The sequence below is a fragment of the Bos javanicus genome, chromosome 19 (genome assembly GCF_032452875.1).
Source record: "Bos javanicus breed banteng chromosome 19, ARS-OSU_banteng_1.0, whole genome shotgun sequence".
Lineage (NCBI taxonomy): Eukaryota > Metazoa > Chordata > Mammalia > Artiodactyla > Bovidae > Bos > Bos javanicus.
Genome location: NC_083886.1, coordinates 45,903,118 through 45,925,420, shown reverse-complemented (window position 1 = coordinate 45,925,420; position 22,303 = coordinate 45,903,118). Strand labels below are relative to the sequence as shown.

The 22,303-nt window shown below is 59.4% G+C and overlaps 1 protein-coding gene across 6 annotated transcripts; it reads right to left on the bottom strand.

The window, feature by feature from the left end:
- Positions 1-816: 816 nt before the first annotated feature.
- ADAM11 (ADAM metallopeptidase domain 11) lies at positions 817-21,549 on the bottom strand. Of its 6 annotated transcripts, XM_061392107.1 has the most exons (27): positions 21,302-21,549; positions 20,644-20,819; positions 11,604-11,680; positions 11,352-11,418; positions 10,305-10,390; positions 10,140-10,215; positions 9,667-9,733; positions 9,531-9,598; positions 9,113-9,187; positions 8,956-9,027; positions 8,628-8,794; positions 8,008-8,092; positions 7,796-7,886; positions 7,628-7,679; positions 7,042-7,141; positions 6,880-6,951; positions 6,684-6,776; positions 6,228-6,308; positions 5,695-5,745; positions 5,528-5,591; positions 5,211-5,310; positions 4,891-5,010; positions 4,631-4,799; positions 4,427-4,541; positions 4,248-4,338; positions 3,553-3,570; positions 817-3,022 (listed from the first exon to the last, which is right to left on the bottom strand). In XM_061392107.1, exons 1-27 carry the CDS (start codon positions 21,369-21,371, stop codon positions 3,007-3,009), a joined length of 2,319 nt encoding a protein of 772 aa, XP_061248091.1. In that variant the 5' UTR covers positions 21,372-21,549; the 3' UTR covers positions 817-3,006. The 6 variants fall into 6 exon arrangements, with proteins under 6 accessions (XP_061248091.1, XP_061248089.1, XP_061248088.1 ...); XM_061392105.1 differs by having other exon boundaries at positions 817-3,570; positions 21,302-21,548; XM_061392104.1 differs by lacking the exons at positions 20,644-20,819; positions 21,302-21,549 and adding an exon at positions 14,937-15,257.
- Between the last annotated feature and the right edge of the window lie 754 nt (positions 21,550-22,303).

Here is a 22,303-nt window from a genome sequence, read left to right as displayed (position 1 = left end):
AGGGTGGGAACCAGGAATCCAGGCCAGCACTGCCCGGGTCGAGTCCTGCTCTCTCTGCAGGTGACCGGAGGGGTCCTGGGGCCTCCTGTCCTGGTGAGCAGCTTCTAGCTGCTCACTCTCCCAGGTCCCTACTGCTGCTATTTCTTGCTCCCGTTATCTCCTCTCTCCCATTCCCTTCCTTCCTCCTCACCCCAACCTCTCTCATCTTATCTTTCCCCTGAACAAGCAGGACTTTCAGAGCCAGATATCTCCAGGCCCAAAGCATCCGGAGGCCAGGATGGGAAGACTAGGTTCTTGGCTCAAACTTGGCCCCCAGTGTGGGGAGGGCTCTTGGCCTTGGCTGTGCTCAGCCCCTTCCTGCCCCAGGCACAGTGAGGCAAGAGTCAATTCTCTGAAAGCCTGAAATGAAAGCACAGCACCCTTGGGACCAGAGAGCAGTTTGATCCAGCTTTCTGGACTCTTTTGGGAGGTAAGGAGAGTCTGGCTTCAACCATAAAAGGGAAGTTGAGTCTTCTGCCTCTTGCTAAAATGCTTTCCTGCTCAACTCCCATCTACTTTGCTGAAACTGGAAAGGACAGTTCTCTTTGTTGGGAGAGTGAGGAAGCGGAAGGGCCAGGCCCTCCACCCAGTCGGTGCCTATTTCCTGGCTGGGAATGGAAAACTATGCTCCTTCTTTCCAGTCTCCCAGCGCCCAGTCCTGGGTGCTCCCTTCCCACTCTTGGTGTCCAGTCATCACACTCCCTCCAGGGCCACGGAGCACAGGGGAGGGTCCTGGCCACAGTGTGGTCATTCACAGAAAGGAGACACAGGCTGGTGTGAGTTCCGTGGAAGCCCTGGGACGTGATCTTTAATGGACGTTCCTGTCCCTGCCTCCCCACCCCGAGCCCCAGATGACGTATTTACAGGATGCTGTTTGGAGCCAGTTCCAGGCCCACGTCAGTGTGCCTCCACCCCTCCCTGGGCACCGCCAGGGTGGGGGCTGCCAGGGTGAGGCAGGAGGATGCGGACAGCTGGGAGCCAGGTGGACTGGTCACAGGAAGTCTTGGGTTCTCCACACCCCATCCCCACCCCATGTGCACGCACACACAGACGTGCCCGTGTGTGCAGAGGTATTCACGCTTGTGCGGAGATGTGGATCCAAATGCTTGTGCCAGATGCATCGCCACCTGTGTGCAGGTGAGTACCACAAGAGGCTGCCTTAAGGTACCGCCGCAATAGTGCAAAACCCAGCCCTTAGCTTCCCGACCCCGCCTCAGCTTGTGCGGCTGGCTGGTGGGGCAGAACTGGCCAGAGGGGTACCCCACCTACTCCCTTGCTTGGGCAGTGCCAGCTGGAGCTCAGTATCAAGGACCGCACTGCACATGCATCCAGCCACCTTAAAGGGTGTCAGTGGGCCTCAGTCCCCAGTTTGCCCTGAGGCGTGGTACAGATAAACTGGGAGCCATTTCTTCCATGATTCCTCCTCACAGATGCCCCAGAGGAACTAAGACAGGCAGCTCAAAGACCCTGGGGGTATTCAGAAACCCCTGGGGAGGCTCAGGGGTATCCCTGGGCAGAGGAGCTCCATTCATTTGTGGCTTTCATCCAGAAGGTAGCTTGATCCCCAGCTTGCCCCTGCCGGCTGGTTTTAGCAGTCAAGGAGCCAGAGCTCCTATGTCCCAAGTGAAGGTCATGAGGAAAGGCCATGGGCAGGACCGTGTTTGTGGGGGGACTGAGGAATTCTGCCCAGCCTCGGCCTCAGGTTTGGCTGCAGTGGGGATCAGATCAGAGGACTAATGGGGAAAATGACTGTAAACTTACTACTTGGCCCTGGAATGGGGTTAAGGAGCAGAATGGGCTTGACAGGGCCTTAAGGACGTTTCTGGAAGCTGAGGATCAAACGTTAAGACTTGCCTTTTCCTACTTCCTCTCGCACATCACAGGCAGAGCCCCTAACCCTCCAGGCACTGGGCCACCCCTGGCCTTCCCTCCTTGGGAGAGTGCTCCCCCAGCAGATGGCCTGGGACCTCCAGGCCATGCCAAGGGGCACTTAAACCCTGAGTCAGCCCCAGCATCACCCTTCTTGAAAGGGGGAAGGTGCCATGTTATTTCAGGGACTACATATTCTAGGACCCTACCCTCCTCCCAAATACATGCGTCCTGGCAGGGACAGCAGGACGACTGTTCGGGAATTGAAGACAATCTGGGACGTGTGGTCGCCGTACCCATAACCTAGGCGTCGGGCACGGAACAGGCAGCTTTGGTTTGATTCAGCACTCGGACTTGTCTCCAAGCTCAGCAGGGCTGGGCGGAGGGGGTGCGCAGGGTTGCCGGGCCCCTGCCTGGCTTGCCACGTTCAGTGAGAAGATGCCAGGTGTGACCACCCCTGTGGGGACGGCCAGAGTCACACCCCTTCGGGAAGGGCCAGAGGGATGGCCAGGCCTCAGCTCCTTCAGTCCCTCCTGAAAATATTGAAATATCCCCACAGCTGCCTGGCCCAAGCACCCCCAAAGTTACATTCATCAGTTGAGATTCAGTTAAAAAAAAAAAAAAGGAAAAATAAATAAATAAAAGGTTGATGTCAGCTCCCTCCCCCTAGATTCCAGAGAGGTTAGACCCTCCCTGGTCCCAATTGCCTGGTTTTGAGGTCCCAGCTGCCTGGTTTTGAGGCGGGGCCATCCCAGGCCACGCCCATCACTGGCTGCGTGCCCTCCCGCCGCCCAACTTGAGCTGTGGCAATCTGTGATGATGGAGGCTACATTCACAGGAGGAGAGTTGGTGTGCAAGGCCAAAGCCGCATGAGGTGGGGTGGGGGACCATGAGGAAAATGCCCTCCAGGCCTAGTCCACCCTGGTGGTGTGAGGGCAGGGCCACGACCCGGCCCCAAGCCCCTGTGGGGCCAGGAGTTGAAGGGCTGGGCCCGGAAGACATTTGCATGGTGCCTCCCTCCGTGGCTGGGCGGGGGCAGCCTCCTGGTTCTGGGCGGAGATGGTGGGCGCCAGACTCGGAGGGAGGGTGGGGTGGCACTTAGGCCCCTCCGGACCTGGAACGGAGAGGGGGCATCAGGGGAGGATATGAGGCAGGGCCTAGAGGGAGAGCACCCCCACCTCAGCCGGCCCCGGGAGGTCAGTGCTGGGCCCTGGAGGCAGCGAGTCACAGGCTGGCCAGGGAGGGGGTCTGGCGGGAGGTCAGACAGTGGCGACATGAAAGACAAAACGGATGGGACGCAGAGGTAGGCTCCCTTCCCTGGGGAGGAGTGGTGGTGGTGGGGCGCGCACAGCTCCAGGTCCACGGGGCCAGAGGTGGGTTGACCATTGGAAGGGCAGGAGTTAAAGTACCAAGGCCTGAGGGGTGAGTGGGCTGGAGAAGGGGGCACGGGGCACGTTGAGGACTCTCTTCCTGGAGCGGGGTTCTCCCACCCCGGGAGTGACAGCCGTGACCGCAAGGGTGGGGGAACCGGCCCCAGCTCCCCATCAACAGAATGCGAGGTGACGAATGAGATGGAGGAGACAAGGACAGCGGGAGGGAGAACGTGGCCGGCGTCACACTGCCCCCTGCTGGGTCGGGTCGTACCTTCCTCGGCGGATGTTTCTTCAGGAGCCAAAGCGAGGCGAGGCAGAGAAAGGAAAAGAAGCCTTCCGTGACCCTCCCCTTCTCCCAGGGAGGGGCCTCCGGCTCCCAGGAGACACCTTGCCCCAGAGATGCTAGACATTCCTTTGTCCCTAGACGCTAATGACAAGTCCAGGGATGTTTATCCCAGGTTTAGAGGAAACAAAAGAAGGGCAGGTCCAGGAAAACCTACAGAAGTGGAGTCCTGCATTTGAGTCCTGACTGCAACTAACTCACCGCCTGACCCTGGGCCTCGGGTCAGTCCTCTGTACAGTGAGGGGCTACACCAGCTTGAGGGCCTCCAATATGGATGCCCACAGAACAGCCATTAGGGCCTGGGGACTGGGAACTCAGGCAGCCCCTGCTCAGCTCCGCTCTGTGGCCAAGCTGGGAGGCACTGAAGAACAGGGGGACCCAATCTTCTCATTTTTCAAGAGAAGCTGGAAATCTGGATTCTTAACATAAAATCCCTGGGTTTTAAAAGTCTGAGTAACTGATTTTTTTAAATATAAAAACAAGACCCTGTGGGCTGGCTTGGCTTGCAATGTGTGAGCTCTGGTTTAGCTAACCTCTCAGGGAGGTCCCCTCAGCTCCAACAGCCTGGGGTTCTGATAACCCTGGGGGATGCAGGGGGTGTAGGGGGCGTATTTGTGTCTTACTTAAATCCCCAGCCCGTGCCACCCAGGACGATGGCTGCAACCAGAACAGCCCCGGCGATGGAGCCGATGATGATGTTGGTGCCGCTGGGACCTGGGGAGGAGAGCAGGGTGGGGTTGGCTGGGGCAGGCATGGAGAATGAGAAAGACAGAGCCCCACCCTGGCCAGTTTCCAGCCTCACCCTTATATCTCTCTGTCTCCCCCGTGGGCGGAGACGTGGGCAGGGGGTTGTGGATACTGCAGTCTTTGCCCGTCCAATCTGGCTGACAGATGCACTTCCCTTCATTGCTGCAGACCTAGAGGTGGGGTGGGGCCAGTACAGGTAAGCAGGGCCCAGTCCCCTCTTATAACCCCCTCCCGCAATCCCTGGCCTCCAGACACCCACCCCGTGGTGGGAGCAGATCCGGCGCTCGCCACTGCCTGGGCAGGTGCTGAAGTTGAAGGCAGAGGCTGGCAGGCAGCGATGGTCCAGGCACAACATGTTGGGCCCGCAGGCTGTGCCGTCCTCCACGTAGCTCAGGTCTGAGCCATCAGCCAGCTGCACATGACCGCCCCTGGGGAGATGGCACAGCGAACCTCTGCCCTTGCCCTCCACCCCCCACACAGCTGCAACCTCCCCTTCCCCAGCCATGGTCCCAGCCACACCTGCAGTCCAGCTCCTTGCCCTGGTGGTAGAAAGTGACGCTGCTGATGTCTCCCCCTAGATCCCCCAGCCGAGGAGCTCCAGAGATGTTGACACAGAGGAGGAAGCCACATAGCACATCCCTGTTCGTGTAGAGACAGTGAGACCCAAGTCTGACCTCAGACCCAATTACAGACCTCATGTCTGCCCTCTCCCCATCCCCCGATTTTTCAGTCTCCCATTAGGACTCAACATCCTGCCCCATCTCTGAAAAATCCCTGCCCAGCCCCAGAGCCCCAGCCTCTAAACTGGGATGGCCCAACCAGAAGCTTTGACAACTTACTGTTTATTGCACTGGACCCAGCCTGACCCCTTGCGCCCACAGTTGCCACGTTCTGTCCCCTCCACATTCAGCTTCTCATAGCAGAAGCGATCAGCAGCCGCTGTAGGGAGAAGAGGCCAGCGTCACCGTAACCACTCCAGAACCCACCTGAGACCTCAGGCCTGCTTCTCCAACAATGGCCTGACTCCAAGTCCAGCTGAGTCACTGAGATTCTGGGGAGCTGCATATCTTTTGGAGGGGTGTTCAGCCAGAGCCTGCCCCCCTCTAGCCTCTCAATTCCAGTATCCAGATACCTTCTCCCATCTCCAAAGACTCACCATGGCCCCAAAGGGCCTGGCACTGCCGGTCCCGGGTTTTGCAGCGACCTCCGTAGCAGCGGCCCTAAGGGACAATCAGGAGACAAGGGACAGAGACACTGAGGACAAGACAGGACACTGGACTGAGCCAGAGACCCAGTCAGGGCAGAGCTTCCATCCCTTCATACCTGTTCGTGATCACAGTAGTAACCGTCCAGCTTGTGCAGGTTAGGTGGACACTGTGGAAAGAGGCACTGGACTGAATAGAGCTGCCCCAGGACTGGGAGCTAAGTTCGGCTCCAGGGAAGAATAAAGGCCTGCCAGGTAGGGGCTCTGGCCCAGGGTCCCTCCATATCAAAGACAAGAGCAGAGAACTCAGATCACATGGCTTAGCAGGTCCCAAAGCCTCTCCAGTCTCCATCAGTTTTCTGCACCTACTTCACAGGCCTGGGAGTACTCGATGACTGGCATGTAATAAGGATTTAGACATTAAATAATATTATTATCCACTGATATCCCTAGTACACACCAGGCATCTAGCCAGACTATAAATACTGGTCGAATGATTGGAAGAGCAAAGCCAGGAGGCATGAAAAACTCATATCTCAGACGAGAAACAGCCTGATCAGCGGTGGCGACGCCAGCAGCCGAGAGAAGGGCTGGGGAGGGAGATAGTGGCCGCCTCGCTCGGGGGTCCGCAGGGCAGCCGGGACGGACGGACCTGGCTCGAGTCCCCGGTGCAGGTCTCCGCGATGTCGCACTCGTTCACAGCCTCTCGACAGGACACACCCCGCGGCTCGTACTAGAGAAGGCATGCATTGCGGGGTTCAAGCAAGAACCACGCACTTCCGCGTCTTCCCGCCTCCTCGGCCCCACCCTCTCCTCGGCTCCGCCCCGGACCTCTCCCTACCCACTCGCACTGTCCCCAGGTCCGCTCACGGTTCCGCCCACCCCACCACTTATCATCAGGTGCTCCGCCCCACTCCCGGTAGCCCCGCCTTCAATAGAACGTAAGGTGCCGCACACTCCACCCCTCTCCTTTCCCATTGGCGCTTTCTTCGCGTTAAGCCCCGCCGCCCCTACGGCCCCACCTCCCTAAGTCCCACCCTCTACATGTACTCTGCCCAGTACCTCCCGGTCCCGCCGCCTTTCCGCCCCTGCGGCGGGTACCGCTCACCTTGCAGCGGCGACAGCAGAGACCGTCGCTACACATGGCGTCGTGAGTCAGAGTGCATTTCTTGCAACAGTTCCCTCCCGCGCGGCTGCACTCCTGAGGGACACCGAAGGCGAGCCCTGACCCTCCCCACCCAGACCCTCCCTCGCCCACCCCCGCGTCCCCTGCCTCCCACCTGGCGCCCGCACCCGTCTCGCACCTGCACCGAGCCGCAGTCGCACTCCTCCCCCGCCTCCACGAAGCCGTTCCCGCACTCAGGCGGGTCCAGGAGCTGCGGGGATGGGGTGTCGTGTCGCGAGTCTGGCCAGGACCCTGCCCAAGCCCCGCTCCCACGTTCCTCGCCCTGCGGCTGGTATTATACCTTGAGGGGCTTGTTGAAGAGGCAGCTCCCGCCGCCCTCCTGAAGAAACTGGTTGTACTCGTCGATGCTGCAGCGCGAGAACTTGCGGGGCAGGTAGAACCTGGGTAGGGGTGAGGGGACCGTGCTGCCGAGTGCCCGCCGGCGCACCCTCTCGCCCCTTCTCAAGATTGGGATGGGGTGCACCGGAGGACTCGGTCACTGTCTCGAGGAGGCTGAAGATCTATGTGCTTGGACACTGCACGAAAATCCTCCCGCCTGCCCATCAAAGGGCAGTGGGCAGGGGATGCCGCTCCAGTTGACTCCCCGAAACTTCAGGACTCCGAGAGAGTCTGAGGGAGGTTTGTGAGCCGAGGAGGGGAGGGGCCTCCAAACGAGGCTTTGGCGGCGCCCAGTGGGCGACTGTGAGTATTGCAGCCTGGACAATTCTGGCGTCCGGCTAGGGAATGTATGTCTCCCTGTACAGTGTCCACAGACAACTGCGTTTCTTGGAATTCTGAGTGGTCCCGAGAGCAAGGTCTCTTGAGGCAGCCAGGTCCAGAATGTCACCCAATGCTCACCCTGCGGCTCCCTTTGCCCAAGAACTCACCCAGTGTCCTCCATGATGCAACCCAGCCAGTTGTCCGGACATTTGCAGTCCCCTGCAAGTTGAGCCAGGTGAATGTAAGGGAGGGTAAAAGACGGTCCCCCTTGTGTGGACACCCTCTTCACTTCTAGAATGTGGGTCTGGGCTGGGGGTGAGGGTCTTCACTGATACCTGCCGAGCTCCGGTGTTTATTCCACATCATGCCCAGGTTCTGCCCCAGCGTCTGGGCCAAGGTCACCGCCATGGCCCCCATGTTGTCATACTTGGGGTGAAGAAGATGGAACCCAAAGATGTCTACATCCCTCCAAAAGGCACAATGTTCATGCCCTTCGCAGCCCCCTCCCTCCAACCCCCCACCCCAGCCACGCCCCCACCCAGCTTACCTCGTTCACACCCCCTCCCCTAGACAGGGAGCAGATGCCCCCCACGTAGGCAGCCCCGCTGCTGGTGCTCTGGAAAGTTCTGCCCCTGGAAGAGAGAGGGTTGCCAGGAGAACTGGCTAGCCTGTTCTCCCTGGTGGCTAGCCTGGGCTGTGAGGGGAGACAGGTGAGCCCCCATACCAGAGCCCCTCCATGGGGAGGTGATGAGCAATGCCCTCCATGTCAGCCTGTGTGACTCAGGCAAGCCATTTCCCCTTTTGGGTTCATTTGCCCATAAGCCAAATGAAGGATTTCTAATAGGTCATCTCTAATTGCAAGGACCTTTTATCAGATTTTTCTCCCATACCAGGGCATTGGGTCCCTGAGAAAGGGATGCTGGGACCATTTGAAAGGGGGAGCAGGGTGAAGGGGAGGTAATGGGCAGAGGAAGGTCACAGGGTAGGGAAAAGGGGCCTCAGCCTAAGAGGCAGGGGAAGATGACCAGCCACTGTTGCAAGGGCAGGTACAAGGGGATCCCAGTCACCTCGCCCTGCAAGAGCACCTGGCCCAGAGCCATGTTCAGTAACTCTGTGATCTGCAATGATCAACAGAAGCTGGCAGGGTCCATGGAGTGGGGGACTCACGAGAAGAGGTGGGTGGCATCACTGGCCTCAGGCAGGCCCTCCCGCCTGTAGACCATGAGCCTGGCCAGGGTCTCCAGGAGGTCATCCTGAACCTGGATCTTGTCCCCATCTGCCCACGTTTCCATGGCAACCAGCACGATGCGGGTATTGAGCTGCTCCTTGTACATCTGTGCCAAGAAGGGAGAAGATGAGGAGGGGGTTGGAGGTCAATCTGTCCGTGCAGGAAGTTGGGGTCAGAGGCTGCCTATGCCGTCGAGCGCTCACCCCAAGGACATGTGCATTAGTGTGGGGCGTGGGAGGAGAGGGGAAGGCAGGGAGGGCTGCTCACCACATCTGCCAGGTTCACCACGGACTTGGCAAAGTTGCTGGTGAGGACCACCGACTGCCGCATCTGCCCGAACTGGGAAAGAAGAGGGTGGGCAGAGGGCTGGGCTGCTTCCAGTCCCTCCTCCCAAAGTCACCGCCCCCTCTGCCTGGGAACGTACCAGCTGGTGGTCATTGATCACAATCAGCTCCACGTACTTGGTCTCACTGTGCACTGTAGGGTGGCCCCGGCGGACCTAGGGGGAGGGTGGGCACTTGGAATCAGTTCCCTCCACGTCTGGTCAAGCTGCAGACAGACTCTAGAGCGGCTGGGCTCCAGCCAGGAACAGTACCAGCTCTCCACTGGCGGGGGCCCCATCCAGCCTTGATATGGGACAGGCAGCCTCGGTTTGCCCAGGACGGGGATGTGTGCAGACACTAGCCTTAGGGAGTGGGGTGGGGGGCTTCCTCCCAGGGGTGTTCTCTGACCTCCAACCACATCAGTCAGAGCCCTCCTCTGCCCCAGCTACAGATGGGGATATCCTGTCTGGACCACTGCCCGAGGTCTCTGCAGTGGGAGGTCTGTGCGGGCCCCCGTACCTGCCTTTTCCTTCTCAGCCTTGGCCTGTTCGGAGGAGCAGGATGGTCCGGGGCAGCAAACAGGCAGCCTGGGGGGAGGGTGCCGGTGAGGGGGGCACAGCCGGCCCCCTCCCTAGCCCCGCTTTCCCTCCCTTACCTGGCTCCCTGCATCCGAGGGGGGCTGGGAGAAGAGGGGTCCGGTAAATGAGGTGGGGAAGGGGTCCCTGCAATGAGGGGAAATGAATTCTTGGGGGGGGCTGGCCAGGTCTGCTCTGAACCGCATTGTGGGGGGACATCTCCTGCCCTTCCCCCCACCCCACCCCAGGGTGACCCAGCACTGGCCGGAGCTCCCATGTCGGATCTGGTCTCCCAGATGCTCAGATTCCAGGGTCAAGACCTGGGGGTGCCCTGAGAGATAGGGGCAAAGGACACTGGAGCCTGGTGGGAGGTTACTTGGAGGACAGAGGGGACATTGGAGCTGGGGGGCATAGGAGGAGGGAACCAGAGCTGGGGTCGCTGCAAAGGGCAGTGAGGCTGAGGTTACCAAGGTGGAGGAGGGTGAGGGGGGAAGGAGGCAGCCGCAGCCACTGAGATGACAGCCACTGGGACGACGAGTGGGGAGGGGCTCACCTGGGCGTTTTCCCAAGGCCCGGCCATCTCTCGGGGCTCCACGATGTAGGTGAAGTTCCCATCAGAGAAGACCCCACTGCAGTGAGAGAAACGCAGCTCCCCACCGTCCCCACCGGCCCCAGGCCTGGAGGCTCCTCCCACCACCCAGCCCCTCCCCACACTCACTGCAGCCCCTGGCAGGTGGAGAGGGCAGCAAAGGAGTGGGGGTTCCCTCGGAGCTTCCCCTGGTAGTAGCAGTGGTCTCCAGCACCCTAGGGGAGCAGAGAGCGTGATGGACATGCCCCCTTCCCAGCATGAAGGCAGGAGGATGCGTGAGGGCTACTGAAGCTGCCCGTGTGGTGTGAAGGTGGCTGGAAATCTGGGGACCTGGAGTCTGGCTCTGCTCAGGCTGTGCTCCTAATTGGCTGTTTCACCCTGGACAAGTTCCTAGCCCTCTCTGGGCCTCCCTTACCTCATCTACAACATGAGGACCCTGGAGCACATCAGTGCCTCTTAACCATGAACTGGGGCTGGTACAGGGGTCACAGACTTCTTTGAGAAGACTAAATGACATTCACATAGCACCTACTGTGTGCCAGGCAGTGTTCTAAGTGCTTACCATGGATCCGCTTGCTTAATCAGATGAAAGCTATGGGCTCACTCCTGACACACACACACCATTTCACACATAGTGTGTTCACAGATGCCACAGCCTCCATGGACCACCCTGGTCACGTGGTCTGCGGTCTGTGAGGGACTGAGCAGCGTGTGTCCTCCCTGCTCGGCTCGTGGGTCAGACGGGACTGACACCCCCTCGCCTCTGCTTCCTGCAGAATTACTTGTGCTCCAGTTACTGAACAAGCTGGAGGGGGAGGGCCGAGGCTATTTATAGACACTCATTTATCTTTGTTCACACCCCTGGGCCTTCGGGCCTGGGACCCTGGGGTCCCAGGGAGCCAGGAATTCCTGGAGCCTTGGTGCTGAGCAAGATTCCGGCCATGGAGCACTAGGGGGTCCTGAAATGTCTCCAGGCTGGCAGACAGGCTGGCTGGGGCTCTGTCCCCTGGAGTTGGGCAAGGGGAGCTCAGAGCTCCACACCATTTGACAGGCTGCCCGGACTCTGATCCTGGAGGGGCCAGGCCAATCCCCAGTGCAGAGTATACCCCCAAGCCCACCTCCACCGACCACCTTCCCCATCATTCCACCTCCCTGACCCCTTCCAAAGGCACTCACAGTGCTGTGCTGGGTCAGCCCCTCCCGGCTGAAGTGGCGCTCCACGTATTGTGAAGAGAGAAGGTGACTAGAACAGAGTGGGCAGGAGGAAGAGGGGGTCAAGGTGGGGCTGGGTCCTGCTTGGGACCCAACCCCTCTCAGATCCAGGCCCCCTGCCCCAGCTCAGCCCCCAGCCCCCACAGCCACACAAGCCCAGGCCATGCCTTGCCCACCCGCGGAGTGCTCAGCCCCTGGACTCCAGGCCACACTCACTGGTTCAACTCCAGATCCAGAGTGAAGTTGGAGTTGAAGGCTGGGATGACGAAGCTCACCTGGGCCAGATGGACAGGCTGGGAGAAAGGAGGGAAGGCAGAAGGGGAGTCGACCTGGGGAGGCCTGGAGGTGGGAACTGAGGGGCCAGGGAAACCCGGGTACAGGGAGCAGCCCTGGGGAGGGGATGGCCCAGCCCCGGCAGCTGTGGGGACCACTGATTTGGAGGGAAGATGCTTTCCTCCAAGCTCATCTTCCTCCAAGACCCTGTTCCTTTCCTGAGGTGGAGGGGCAGGTGTGGGCATCCTTAGGCACTGACCTCCCTGCTCTCTGGGTGCCAGCCCATGCTCTCTGGTGTAGGTGCCTCCCTGGAGCCAGTCTACAGGAGCAGCAGGGAAGGACCAAGGCAGCTCAGCCTGCCCACTGCCTCACACCAGACCCTCCCTGCTGTTGGCAGGGCCACCCCCACTCCCAGGTAGACTAAAGGGAGACCCCTAGAAGTACCATGGGAAAGAGGCAAACAGGAGATGGGGTGCAGTGTGACCCCTGGGCCCCACTGAAGCAGGTCCCTCAGCTCCTCCCTATGTCCCCCTCCCTACATTGGCCCCAGCCTCCATTTATGGAGGAGGCTTTGTACGCTCCAGACAGGGTTAGAATTGATCGAAGGGCCACTGGAAGCTGGGGTGATGGGCAAATACCAGTCTGTCTGGAGGAAAGAACTTGGCTCCTCTACCCTCAAGTCCATTGCCCTCTGCCTCACCCAAAGCAGCTCATCTTTAATATTTTAATCCCATGGTTAATTTTTAAACACGGAAGTTTTCCCGATAAATTTTTCAGAGGGGCCTTTGCCGTGGGGCTGGGAGGCTCCAGGTTGTCATGGCAACGTACCAGGCCTGAGCAAGATGGCTGCCCTCCCAGGCCTGGGCGCCCAGCTACTGTGGGGGGTGGGGGCTCCAGAGCTGAAGCTAGTGAGCCTGGAAGGAAAGCGACCCTGAGATAAGAAGGGGCAGGAGAGTCTGGGCTGAGTGGGAGTCGGCCTTCTCAGCTCCCATGCCCACCGCAAGCCTTAGGTCTTACAAGAGATCTGGAAGCAGGAGAAGGGCCTAAGCAAGGCTGGAGCCTTCTTCTCATGCCCGTCCATTCAAGAAGGGTAAAATCCAGATCCCCAGATGAGGGGCCCACCACAAAGCTGTACAGATGTGAGGAAGTTTGTTGGCTGTCTTTTTCTGGGGGGAGTAGGTTACAAGAAGGAGGGGAGCCCCAGTGTCACAAAACCCTGTAGCCTGGAGCGAGGCGGCTTCCTGGTCAACTGCCTAGACTTCTACTCTTCATGAGCCTTTGGTATGTGCCAGGCACTGTTCTAAATACTTTACGTGTGTGCGTGCTCAGTCGTTAAGTCATGTCCAACTCTTTGCAGCCCCATAGACTGTAGCCCGCCAGTCTCCTGTTCATGGAATCTTCCAGGCAAGAACACTGGAGTGGGTTGTCATTTCCTCCTCCAAGGGATCTCCCCAACCCAGGGATCAAACCTGCACCCCCTGCATCTCCTGGATTGGCAGATGGATTCTTTACCCCTTCATCACCTGGGGAGCCTAAACTACTTTAAGAATCATCATATTCGATCTTCTCAACAAACAACCCAATGGAAGAGATGCTACTGTTATCCTCATCTGACATATGGGGAAACTGAGGCACAGAGAGGCTAACTAACTTGCCCATGGTCATAAGACTAAGAAGTGGTAGAGCTGGGACTCAAGCCTCAGGAATCAGCTTCTGGGGCCTTTTTACCTGGAAGGTGAGGTAAGGTAGAAGTGGCCCAGTGTCCATGAGAGGCCCTGGGAATCAGGGTGAGAGTGCAGAAGGGCCAGAGCCTGGGTCGGGAGCCCTCTGAGCCCCAAGGACACGGACTCACCCCATCCCAGGTTGACTGAAGCTCCAAGCCTCATCCTGAGCCCCTAGAGCATCGATTAGACTTGAAATAGAAAGTCAAGGACAAGGAGTCACTGCTTCTTCCTCCTCACCTTGGCCTGGATCACCTCTGCTTTCCCCTGTCCCTGGGCCCCGACCAGCTCTGTCCCCAGTACCCCACCTCCTTGGTCTGGCCCATCCCTGCCCTCCCTCTCCCCTTGGGGGACTTAAACCCTCTCTGCCTTCCCCACCCATTCCTGTCTGGACCACTCTTTTCTCTCCTGCCTTTAGGTCTGTTTCTACTTGTTCATTCCGGCCCAGGGACAAGCCTCTGTCCCTGCTCCTATGCTGGCCACCCAGGCGAGCAACCTGTCCAGGCCCCTTGCCTTGATTCCACTCTCGGAAGCTGGTGGCCTCAAGGATAATCCAGCAAATTCTCTGAGTTCAGACTTTTTCCCCTGAAAATGGTAAGAGGAGCCTAGATGCAAGCCTGTGAGGTTGGCTTGTGTGGCAGAGGCTGTCTGGGCTCAGAGGATTCTGGAAGGGGCAACCCTGGTGCTTGCAGAATCTCCCCCACTTAAGAAGTCGGTGAGCTAACCCACCAGGCTCCCCTCTCTCTGTGCGGACCAAGCTGACCACCCCCTCTGGAGACAGCCACATCAGTGGGGGAGCAGACCCCAGGTCCTCTCTGTCCTCAGCCCATCTGCAGCCTGCCGAGGCCTTGGCTCCCTCCCCACCTGGCAGGGCCTAACTGGGGGCTGGGCGCCTCCCCAGCAGCTTGTGTCTTGTGTCCCAGCAGGACACAGGGCTCAGGCCAGGAGGGGACCTGGGGCAGTGCAGAGCTGCTGTGGGGGCTGGGAGGCAGGCCCAGGAGAAAGGGGAGGGAAAGTGCATAGTTGTACAGGTCTGCCTGACCTGGCCCGATGTGGGGGACATGATGGGGACACCCTTTGTTTGCAGGAAGGGAAAGATCAGGCAAACCCACCTCAGTCCCCAGGACCTCTGTACCCCAGGTGGCTGGAAGGGGGCTTCTGCTGGCACCAGAGTCCTAACCCCCCCAGCCCACCCTCAGTTAAGATTTCAGCTCATGTTCTATTAACCCAATTGCTCCTAGCATGGCTGGGCTCCTGCCCCAGCCTGGCCCGTCCCCGACCTCTCCTGTGATCCCTCAGTCCCTCCCTTGGGAGCCCCTAGTGTCCCTGACTGCTGTCCTCCCCTGCACCCAGCTGCTGGTGACAGCCGACCAGGCCTCCACCCTGTGCCCTGAACTTGCCTCTTGCTCCCCGGCCACTGGCTCCCACATGCTCAGGCTCATTTGATCTCAACCCGCCTGGGCCGTCTGGTGCTCATTTTATAAGTGCCAGGGAGGGATACTTGGAGGTGACTGGCCCAGGGCCACACTGGGGGAGGTACTGGGTCAAGGCTCACCCTCAGGCTGGTGTTCCTGTTGCTCACGGCCTCTGTAACCACCTGGCTGAGGTGACCTTGCCCACCCCGAGGTTTCCCTGTTGCCAGTTGGTCCACTCTCCAGGAATCCGCTTGCCCACCACCAGATAGAATGCAGAGGTCAGGAGATAAAGACCCTGCTGAAGTTCTAGAATGACAATACAGGTACCAGGGCTCCTCTCTACACCTATGGGGAGGTGTAGAATCTTGGGGAGGAGTCTTGGAGAGTCCTGGGGGGGAGGAGGTTAAAGGCCTTTCTGGTTCCCAAATGCCCCAAAATTCGAACATCCAGGTGCTACTCCTCACGCAGCAACCTGAACCCCTCCCTCTGAACCTCCATCTCTTCCAGGACCTTCTCTTCCTCACCCTCATCTGTGACCACAAGCCTCCACCCACCCAGCCGACAGGGCTCTGAAGTGAAGTGAAAGTGGCTCGGTCGTGTCTGACTCTTTCTGACCCATGGACTGTACAGTCCATGGAATTCTCCAGGCCAGAATACTGGAGTGGGTAGCCTTTCCCTTATCCAGGGTATCTTCCCAACCCCGGGATTGAACCCAGGTCTCCCACATTGCAGGTGATTTCTTTACCAGATGAGCCACGAGGGAAGCCCAAGCATACTGGAGTGGGTAGCCTATCTCTTCCCTAGCAGATCTTCTGACAGGGCTCTGCTCCTCTCTATTCCTGGACCCTCGGGCACACTGATTTCTTTGGTCACTGATTCAACTTTTCACAGGGGTGGCATGTAGGCCCCTGGGGCTGCAGATGCACCCGCCCTTTTTCCTGCCCAGGAGCCCCTACACTTATGTTGTAGGAAAGGCATCAGAAAGAATGAGTGAGCTGCTTACCCTCTCTGAGCCTCAGTCTCCCCACTGGTAAAATGATGTTGTCATGAGGACTAAAGGAAAGCCCTCTTTAACATGTTATTCTCACAAAGGTTGTGCTTAGTCGCTCAGTCATGTCCTACTCTTTGTGACTCCATGGACTGCAGCCCTCCAGGCTCCTCTGTCCATGGGGTTCTCCAGGCAAGAATACTGGAGTAGATAGCTATTCCCTTCTCCAGAGGATCTTCCCAATCCAGGGATAGAACCCAGGTCTCCCGCATTGCAGGTGGATTCTTTACCGTCTGAGCCACCTCACAAGGGTTAGTAATAATAAATGAAGAAAGAAGTGTCAATGTTCCAGCGGAACTGAGCTTTGAGGAATTGGATAAACCATGTGGGCTGGTGGTAGCAGATGGGGAGGAGCCAGAGAGGCAGGAGCCCCGACCTGGGAGAAATCCCCCCCGCCGTTCCCTGCCCTGGTCACTCAAGATGCAATGAGGCTCCACTTTTCAGCAGGACCATGGGAGTCCTGGGGAGTGAGCACAGTTGGGCCAATTTCTGATAATGGAATTTGACCTAAATGCTTGAAGACAGAGTCACTTCCTTATAGGGTCATTAGTCTCTCTGGGGACAGAGTCTGGGCAGCTGGGTCCCTCTAGACAATCAGGAGGGTGCTTAGGTGAGGCCAAGTCCACAGGTTAGTCTGGCTGGAGAGGACTCAAGACGCCTGCCATGTTGCCCCCCCCACCCCGCAAACCTGCCTGGAGTCTGACAGGTAACCCTAAACACCCTAGCTCCTGTTTCTGGCACCCAGCGCTCCTGCCACACCTGGCCCGGGAGGGAGGGCAGGCCTGACAGATGTTGAACATCTGCTCTTGCCGGGTCCCAGGACGCCTGACACCCATCATCTCCTCTAATCCTCCCAGCAGTCTGGCAAAGCAGGGACCACTGTTACCCCCATCTCATGGGTGGGGAAGGTAGGGTTCAGAAGGCTTGCCCAGGTCACTCAGTCAGAAGCAGGGGAGCCAGGACCCACAGAAGCTGTCCTGCCTCAAGCCACAGGTGTAGCCTTTCAAAGGGAAACTGAGCTTCCTGAATGAATTCTCTCTGCCCAACCTCAAGGCAGGGCTGGTTCATGGCCCTCCCTGGAGCAAGCTGGACTCAGCGCAGATCCCAGCCCTGGCTTCCAGCCACCAGTCTCCTCCAGGAACCCCCTCCTGCCTCTGACCCCAGGGCAGAGCTGTGACCTTGGCCGCAGAAACCACAGCACAGCCTTGGCCCAGGGCAGGTGCTAGGGCTCCAGGCACAGCCTATGGCTCCCTGCCCATGACTGCCATCTTGCAAGGGCAGGGGAACTAAGGCTTGCTTAATTGCCCCCCAACCCTCTTCAGCAAGACAGCATGAACACCGCAGCACACACCCTTGGTCAAGGGCTTCCAGGTGGGAACTGATGGTCGGGACAGCCCTCACAGGAGCGCAACCCAGTGACTGAGGTCCCCTCCTCCAGCTGACTCACGGCCCTGGGACCCTTCACCCCTCTGTTCACTAACTCACATCTTGCCCTCTGTTTTGTTCTGAAGGAGGCTGGGTTTTTCCAGGGGGAGGCACAGCCCACATAGCAGCTTGATCCCTTCAGAACACATATAGCCTCCAATTCATTCAGCCCACTGACCCAGCTACCCCTGTGCAGTGAACAACCAGCTCGACTGTACACTGTAGCCCAGCTCACTCTTCCACCTCACTCCCAGCTGCAGCCTCCCGCTGATCACAAGTTTCTGCACTTCCAGAAGCTCCCCCACCTCTTGGCCCTAGGCCCAGCCTGCTTGCAAGCTGGACAGAAGTGAGGTGTTGAAGAGAGCTGTGGCAAAGAGGGCAGAGGCCCCTGGCCCCCTCTTTGCTGTACCCCTGAGTGAGAGGCCAGCACGCGCTGGCTAAGAGGGCTGCCCTGGAAATCAGTGTGGCCATGCTACTTAAGTGCTGTGTGACCTGGAGTACTTCACTCTCTGTGCCTGTTTCCTCATCTGTGAAATGGGAATAATAATATCCTCACCTCCTGGAACTGGGTTGAGGATGTAATAAATTAATAAGACACAAAGGCAGAACAGTGTCTGTCCCACCAAGGGCCCAGTAAATTTAAGCTTTAATTTCTCTAGCTTCTAATTCCTTCCTGGCCAGCTTCCCTCTCCCTGGTCCCCACTCACAAAAGTCAGGACTTTCCCCATCACCACCTCCTGGAAGTGGGTGGGTCTGAGATGAACGTTCTCATCATCTTGATTTGAGGGATCCAGAAGCTAGGCCTCAGAAAGGTGCAGTGGCCAGCCCAAGGCTGGAGCAGGTGAGCACCCCGGACCCCCCATCCCACCCTGCCAGCCAGCATGTGTCTCCCAACTCGCCATGTGACCCATAGCAGATGGAGATCTTGCTGCTGCCCCAACAACTTGCTTTGCTTGAGGTCCCAGATGGGTGCAAGAACGTTGGACAAAACCACACAGTGGCAGGGGTTGGGGGGCACTTCCTTTGGGACACCGGGCTCAGGGCTGCGCAGGCTCCACCAAGAGCCCCTGAGGTTCTGAGGCCAAAAGTGCTCCAGGGAGAAATGCCCAGCGGGAGCGGGAGGCATTCCGGTGAGGAGGGAATATTCCAGAAATCTCATCTTGTCTCCCTTGGTCCTCCTCCACCTTGTGCTGGGTAGGGTTGGAAAGTGCCGCCTGTGCCTAAATCCAGAGAGTGCAGAACGGCACCATGGGAAGAGCCCTGGTCTTGGAGAAAATCACTCCACTGATAAAGGTCTCATTGACTGGGACTTCCCTGGTATCCAGTGGCCAAGACTCTGTGCTCCTAAAGCTCTGGGTTCAATCCCTGGTCAGGGAACTGGATCCCACATGCCAGCTCTAAGAGTTCTCATGCTGCAACTAAGACCTGGTGTAGCCAGATTTATATATCGATATATAGATATATCGATATATAGATATATTTAAAGATCTCATTGACTTTGGGCAAGTTACTTAACATCTCTGAGCCACAGTTTGCGTATCTGCAACATGGGTAGACAAAAGTTACCCGCCTTACAGAGTTGTGAGAAGTCCACCTCAGGGGAAACAAGTACCCACAAGGCAGGGCAATGAGTCAGTCTCCTGGGGAGGCTGAGGTGAGCTCCAAGGGAAGGGAGGGAGATCCCCACTGGAGGTGACTGTGACCACTGCCCCACAGATCCACAGAACCCTCCACTCCTCCCCTCCAGACACCCTGTTTGGCTTATTCAGACTTGGTCAGGCACACATGCCAGCCACTCACCCAGCAGAGCAACACCCAAAGAGATTCCCCCATCCTCTGTGCATCCCGTACAGTCTAGTTGCGCCCATCCTGACCTCCCCTCTGTCACAGGCACCACCATACCTCAGAATCCTGCCTGTGACTCTCTCTTCAGGAAGGACTAAGCTGAAGGAGCACCCACTTTTCATTCCTCCCTGGCCCCCCAGCTTTCCCTCATCCCTGTCCTCTGATTCCACTGTGACAACAGCCCCTCCTACAATCTGGACATCCCCTATGATACCAATCAGGAGACCCAGAAGCCTGCAACAGAAGTCAGCTCCCAGCCATGGTTCACAAGCAGGGGGCCACCAGGGGAGAAAGTTGGACTGAGGACCAAACCCAGCCAGGATGACCCCATCCTTGGCCCTGGGACCATCCCTACTGCCCATCTACCACCTGCCAGGGAGCCTGGGCAGCCTCCATCCCCTTACCCTCCCTTCTAGCCCACCTTCTTCTCCCCCTCCCCTCTGCCCCTCTCCCAGGCCTCCCTGCTCAGGACCATTAAACACCCCCTCCCCTGCTCTCTCAGGCACTGCCCTGAGTGATGGTCCATCTATTATGCATGCTGCCTTCCTGCTCCATTCCATTTCCCGACTAGCTCCCCTGCACCCCCACGGCCCCCTCCACCCCCCCTAAGGGCTTTTAACCAAGTACATTAGGCAGGGCCAGATGCCAGTCTGACAGATGTCCATAATGCTAGCCTCCGTTTCCCTCCTTCCTCTCTCTGCCCAGCTCGACTCACCTCCCACCACTCCCAGCTGCCAAAACTTCCCAGACCTTGGTGGTACCCTTCCTCTGAGTCTCTCTACTCCTCCTGTTTCTGCCAGGCCTCACCATCCCGCCCTCACCGCCCCTGTTGGCCTGGCTAACTTTCAGCTTCAAGCTCCTAGAGAGCCGAGGCGTGCTGAATGAATATTCCATCTGGGTGATTATTATTCACATGATATTAATTAATTATTAATTGCAATTAATCTCCTTCATTTCTAACCTTCCTCAGGGAGGCAGGAGGGGCCTGGCAGCTGAAAGGGACAGGGGGTGAGTGGAGTTGGCATTTGTGAGTGAGCCTGGGGCCTCGAACATTTTCCCAAGGCCCCACCCACAGTAAGAATGGGGAGGAGAACAGCGGTTCTATCAGTGCACAGGGGGAAACTGAGGCAGAAGTAAGCACTACGTTGGTCCCTCCAAAAGCCCATTGACAGTGGCTGTGGCAGAAACCCAGGAGCCCGAACCGCTGACTTCCTCCTGCCTCTCACTGCCCTCCCCAAGCTCCATGTGGTGTAGCATCGCTTCTTTGGACAGGAGAGGGGGCTGGTGGAAGGCTGACCAAGGCTGGACTGAGCCCGGGGCCTTCTGGGTCCTCTGAAGGCAGGGAATCCCCACCCTGACGGGAGGGGGCCTGGAGAGGGGCAGGCAGGTGCTCCCACTAGTGGGTTCTAGCACCCTCTGGGTAGCCCATTGCACGGAAGGGGAGGCGCCCAAGCCCAGGCTGCCCCGTGGTCGCCCCTGGGCTCTAAGGCCTGCTTCAGCCCCCTGGCCTCACCGCCCGCCCCACTCACCGGGCCGCCCGGAGGCTCCTGGCGGACCCTGGTATCCAACTGCTGCTTTCGGACCTCTCCCCCGGAGCTCTCCCCCACCAGACGGCTGGGCTCAGTGATCTCCGGGGCTTCCGGGCCCCCCAAGTGTGGAGAGACCCTCCAGCGCAGAGCTCCAGCAGGACCCCAGGTCCCCACACCTGGGGAGAGAAGGCCATGGCTGCAGACGGATGCCCATCGGTGGGGCAAGAGACCAGGGCACGGGGTGGGTACGGCACGCCCCTCCCCCACTCTGCTGTGGCCCTTGGATCCCGGGGGTGCGGGGGTTCTGGGTGGGAGGACCTGCTGCCCTGCAGAAGGGGAGAGGGGCCAGGAGCTGCTGCACTCCAGCCCGGCCGTCACGACTGCCCCCCCCCCACCCCCCACCAACCCCATCTCCCCGCGAAGCCGCAGAGACCTGCAGACTCCACGGCCGGCGACAGGGGGCTGGCCGCGGTGGGGGCCAGATGGGGACAGGTGGGTGCCTGCACCCTCCCTCCTCCCCCGCCCCCCGCCCCCCGCGCTCTGGACCGGCTGTCACCCCGAGCACTGCAGAAAAGGTGGCTGCAGTAGAAACTGCCGCAAAACCCGGGGCGGGAGCAGGGAGGGGGCGCCGGGGCCGGGCCTGGCGGGGGTCACTCACCCGGCGAGGGGAGCAGCGGCAGCAGCAGCAGCGGCAGCGCCGCGAACGCCCAGCGCCGCAGCCGCCTCATGGCTCGCTCATAATCCTCAGGGTCCCGGGGCTGCGGCGGCGCGCGGCGCGGGCGGGCGGGAGGAGCGGAGGGCGGGGAGGCGCGGGCTGCGGGCGGCGCGGGCGGGGGCGCGGGGCGGCCGGGCGGTGGGCGCGGGCCGGCGGGAGGCGGCGGGGAGGGCGCCCGGCTCAGCGCGCTCCGGCCGCGGCCATCCCGGCGGGGCGGCGGGCAGGGTTAAGAGCCGAGCGGCGAGCACGTGAGCCGAGGGCCCGCCCCCGCCCCCCGCGGGCCCCCCCAGCCGTGCAGGGCCGGGGCCGCCGCGGCGCGAGGACAAAAGAGGCGCCGCCCGCCCGGGACCGGCCTTCCCGCCCCTCCTCGGCCCCCTCGGCAGGTGCAGGGCGGGGCGCGCCGGTGTCCACCTCGCGGTACCCGCCTCAGCCTCCCTTGCTTGGAGACCTGCGAGGACCCGTCGGTTCTTAGGGGGCGGGAGGCGGGGTACAGAGGGACCCCCGGGTTCTGAGCCGGAGATGGCCCCTCTAGGGCAGATCCATGGCTGCCCTGCCTCGGTGCTCCCAGCTCCGGCTTCAAACCCAGGAGGGGGCTTCCTTGGAACCAGCCCCAAGCGCCCCGCTCCACCGAAGGCTGGGGAGCCAGGGACAGGAGTGAAGGGCAGGGGCTCTTGTGGCCCGCAGCTGGCTCCGGCCTTTGGGATCTCCCGTGGCCGAGCAGGGCATTGGGGGTCTTCTCAAACCAGACCCCTTTCTATCCAGCAATTTCCTTCTTTGGATGGATGATACCCCAGGGTCTTCTGGCTTTGCTGCCGACCTCCGAGGAGGTTGGCTTCCCCTCTCTGGGCTGAGTGCCTCACACAGGGTACCCTGATATTTTCCCCTTCCCCCAAATACATAACTAGCCAGGTAATTTACATGATGGTAGTGTGTCCCATTTCTGTC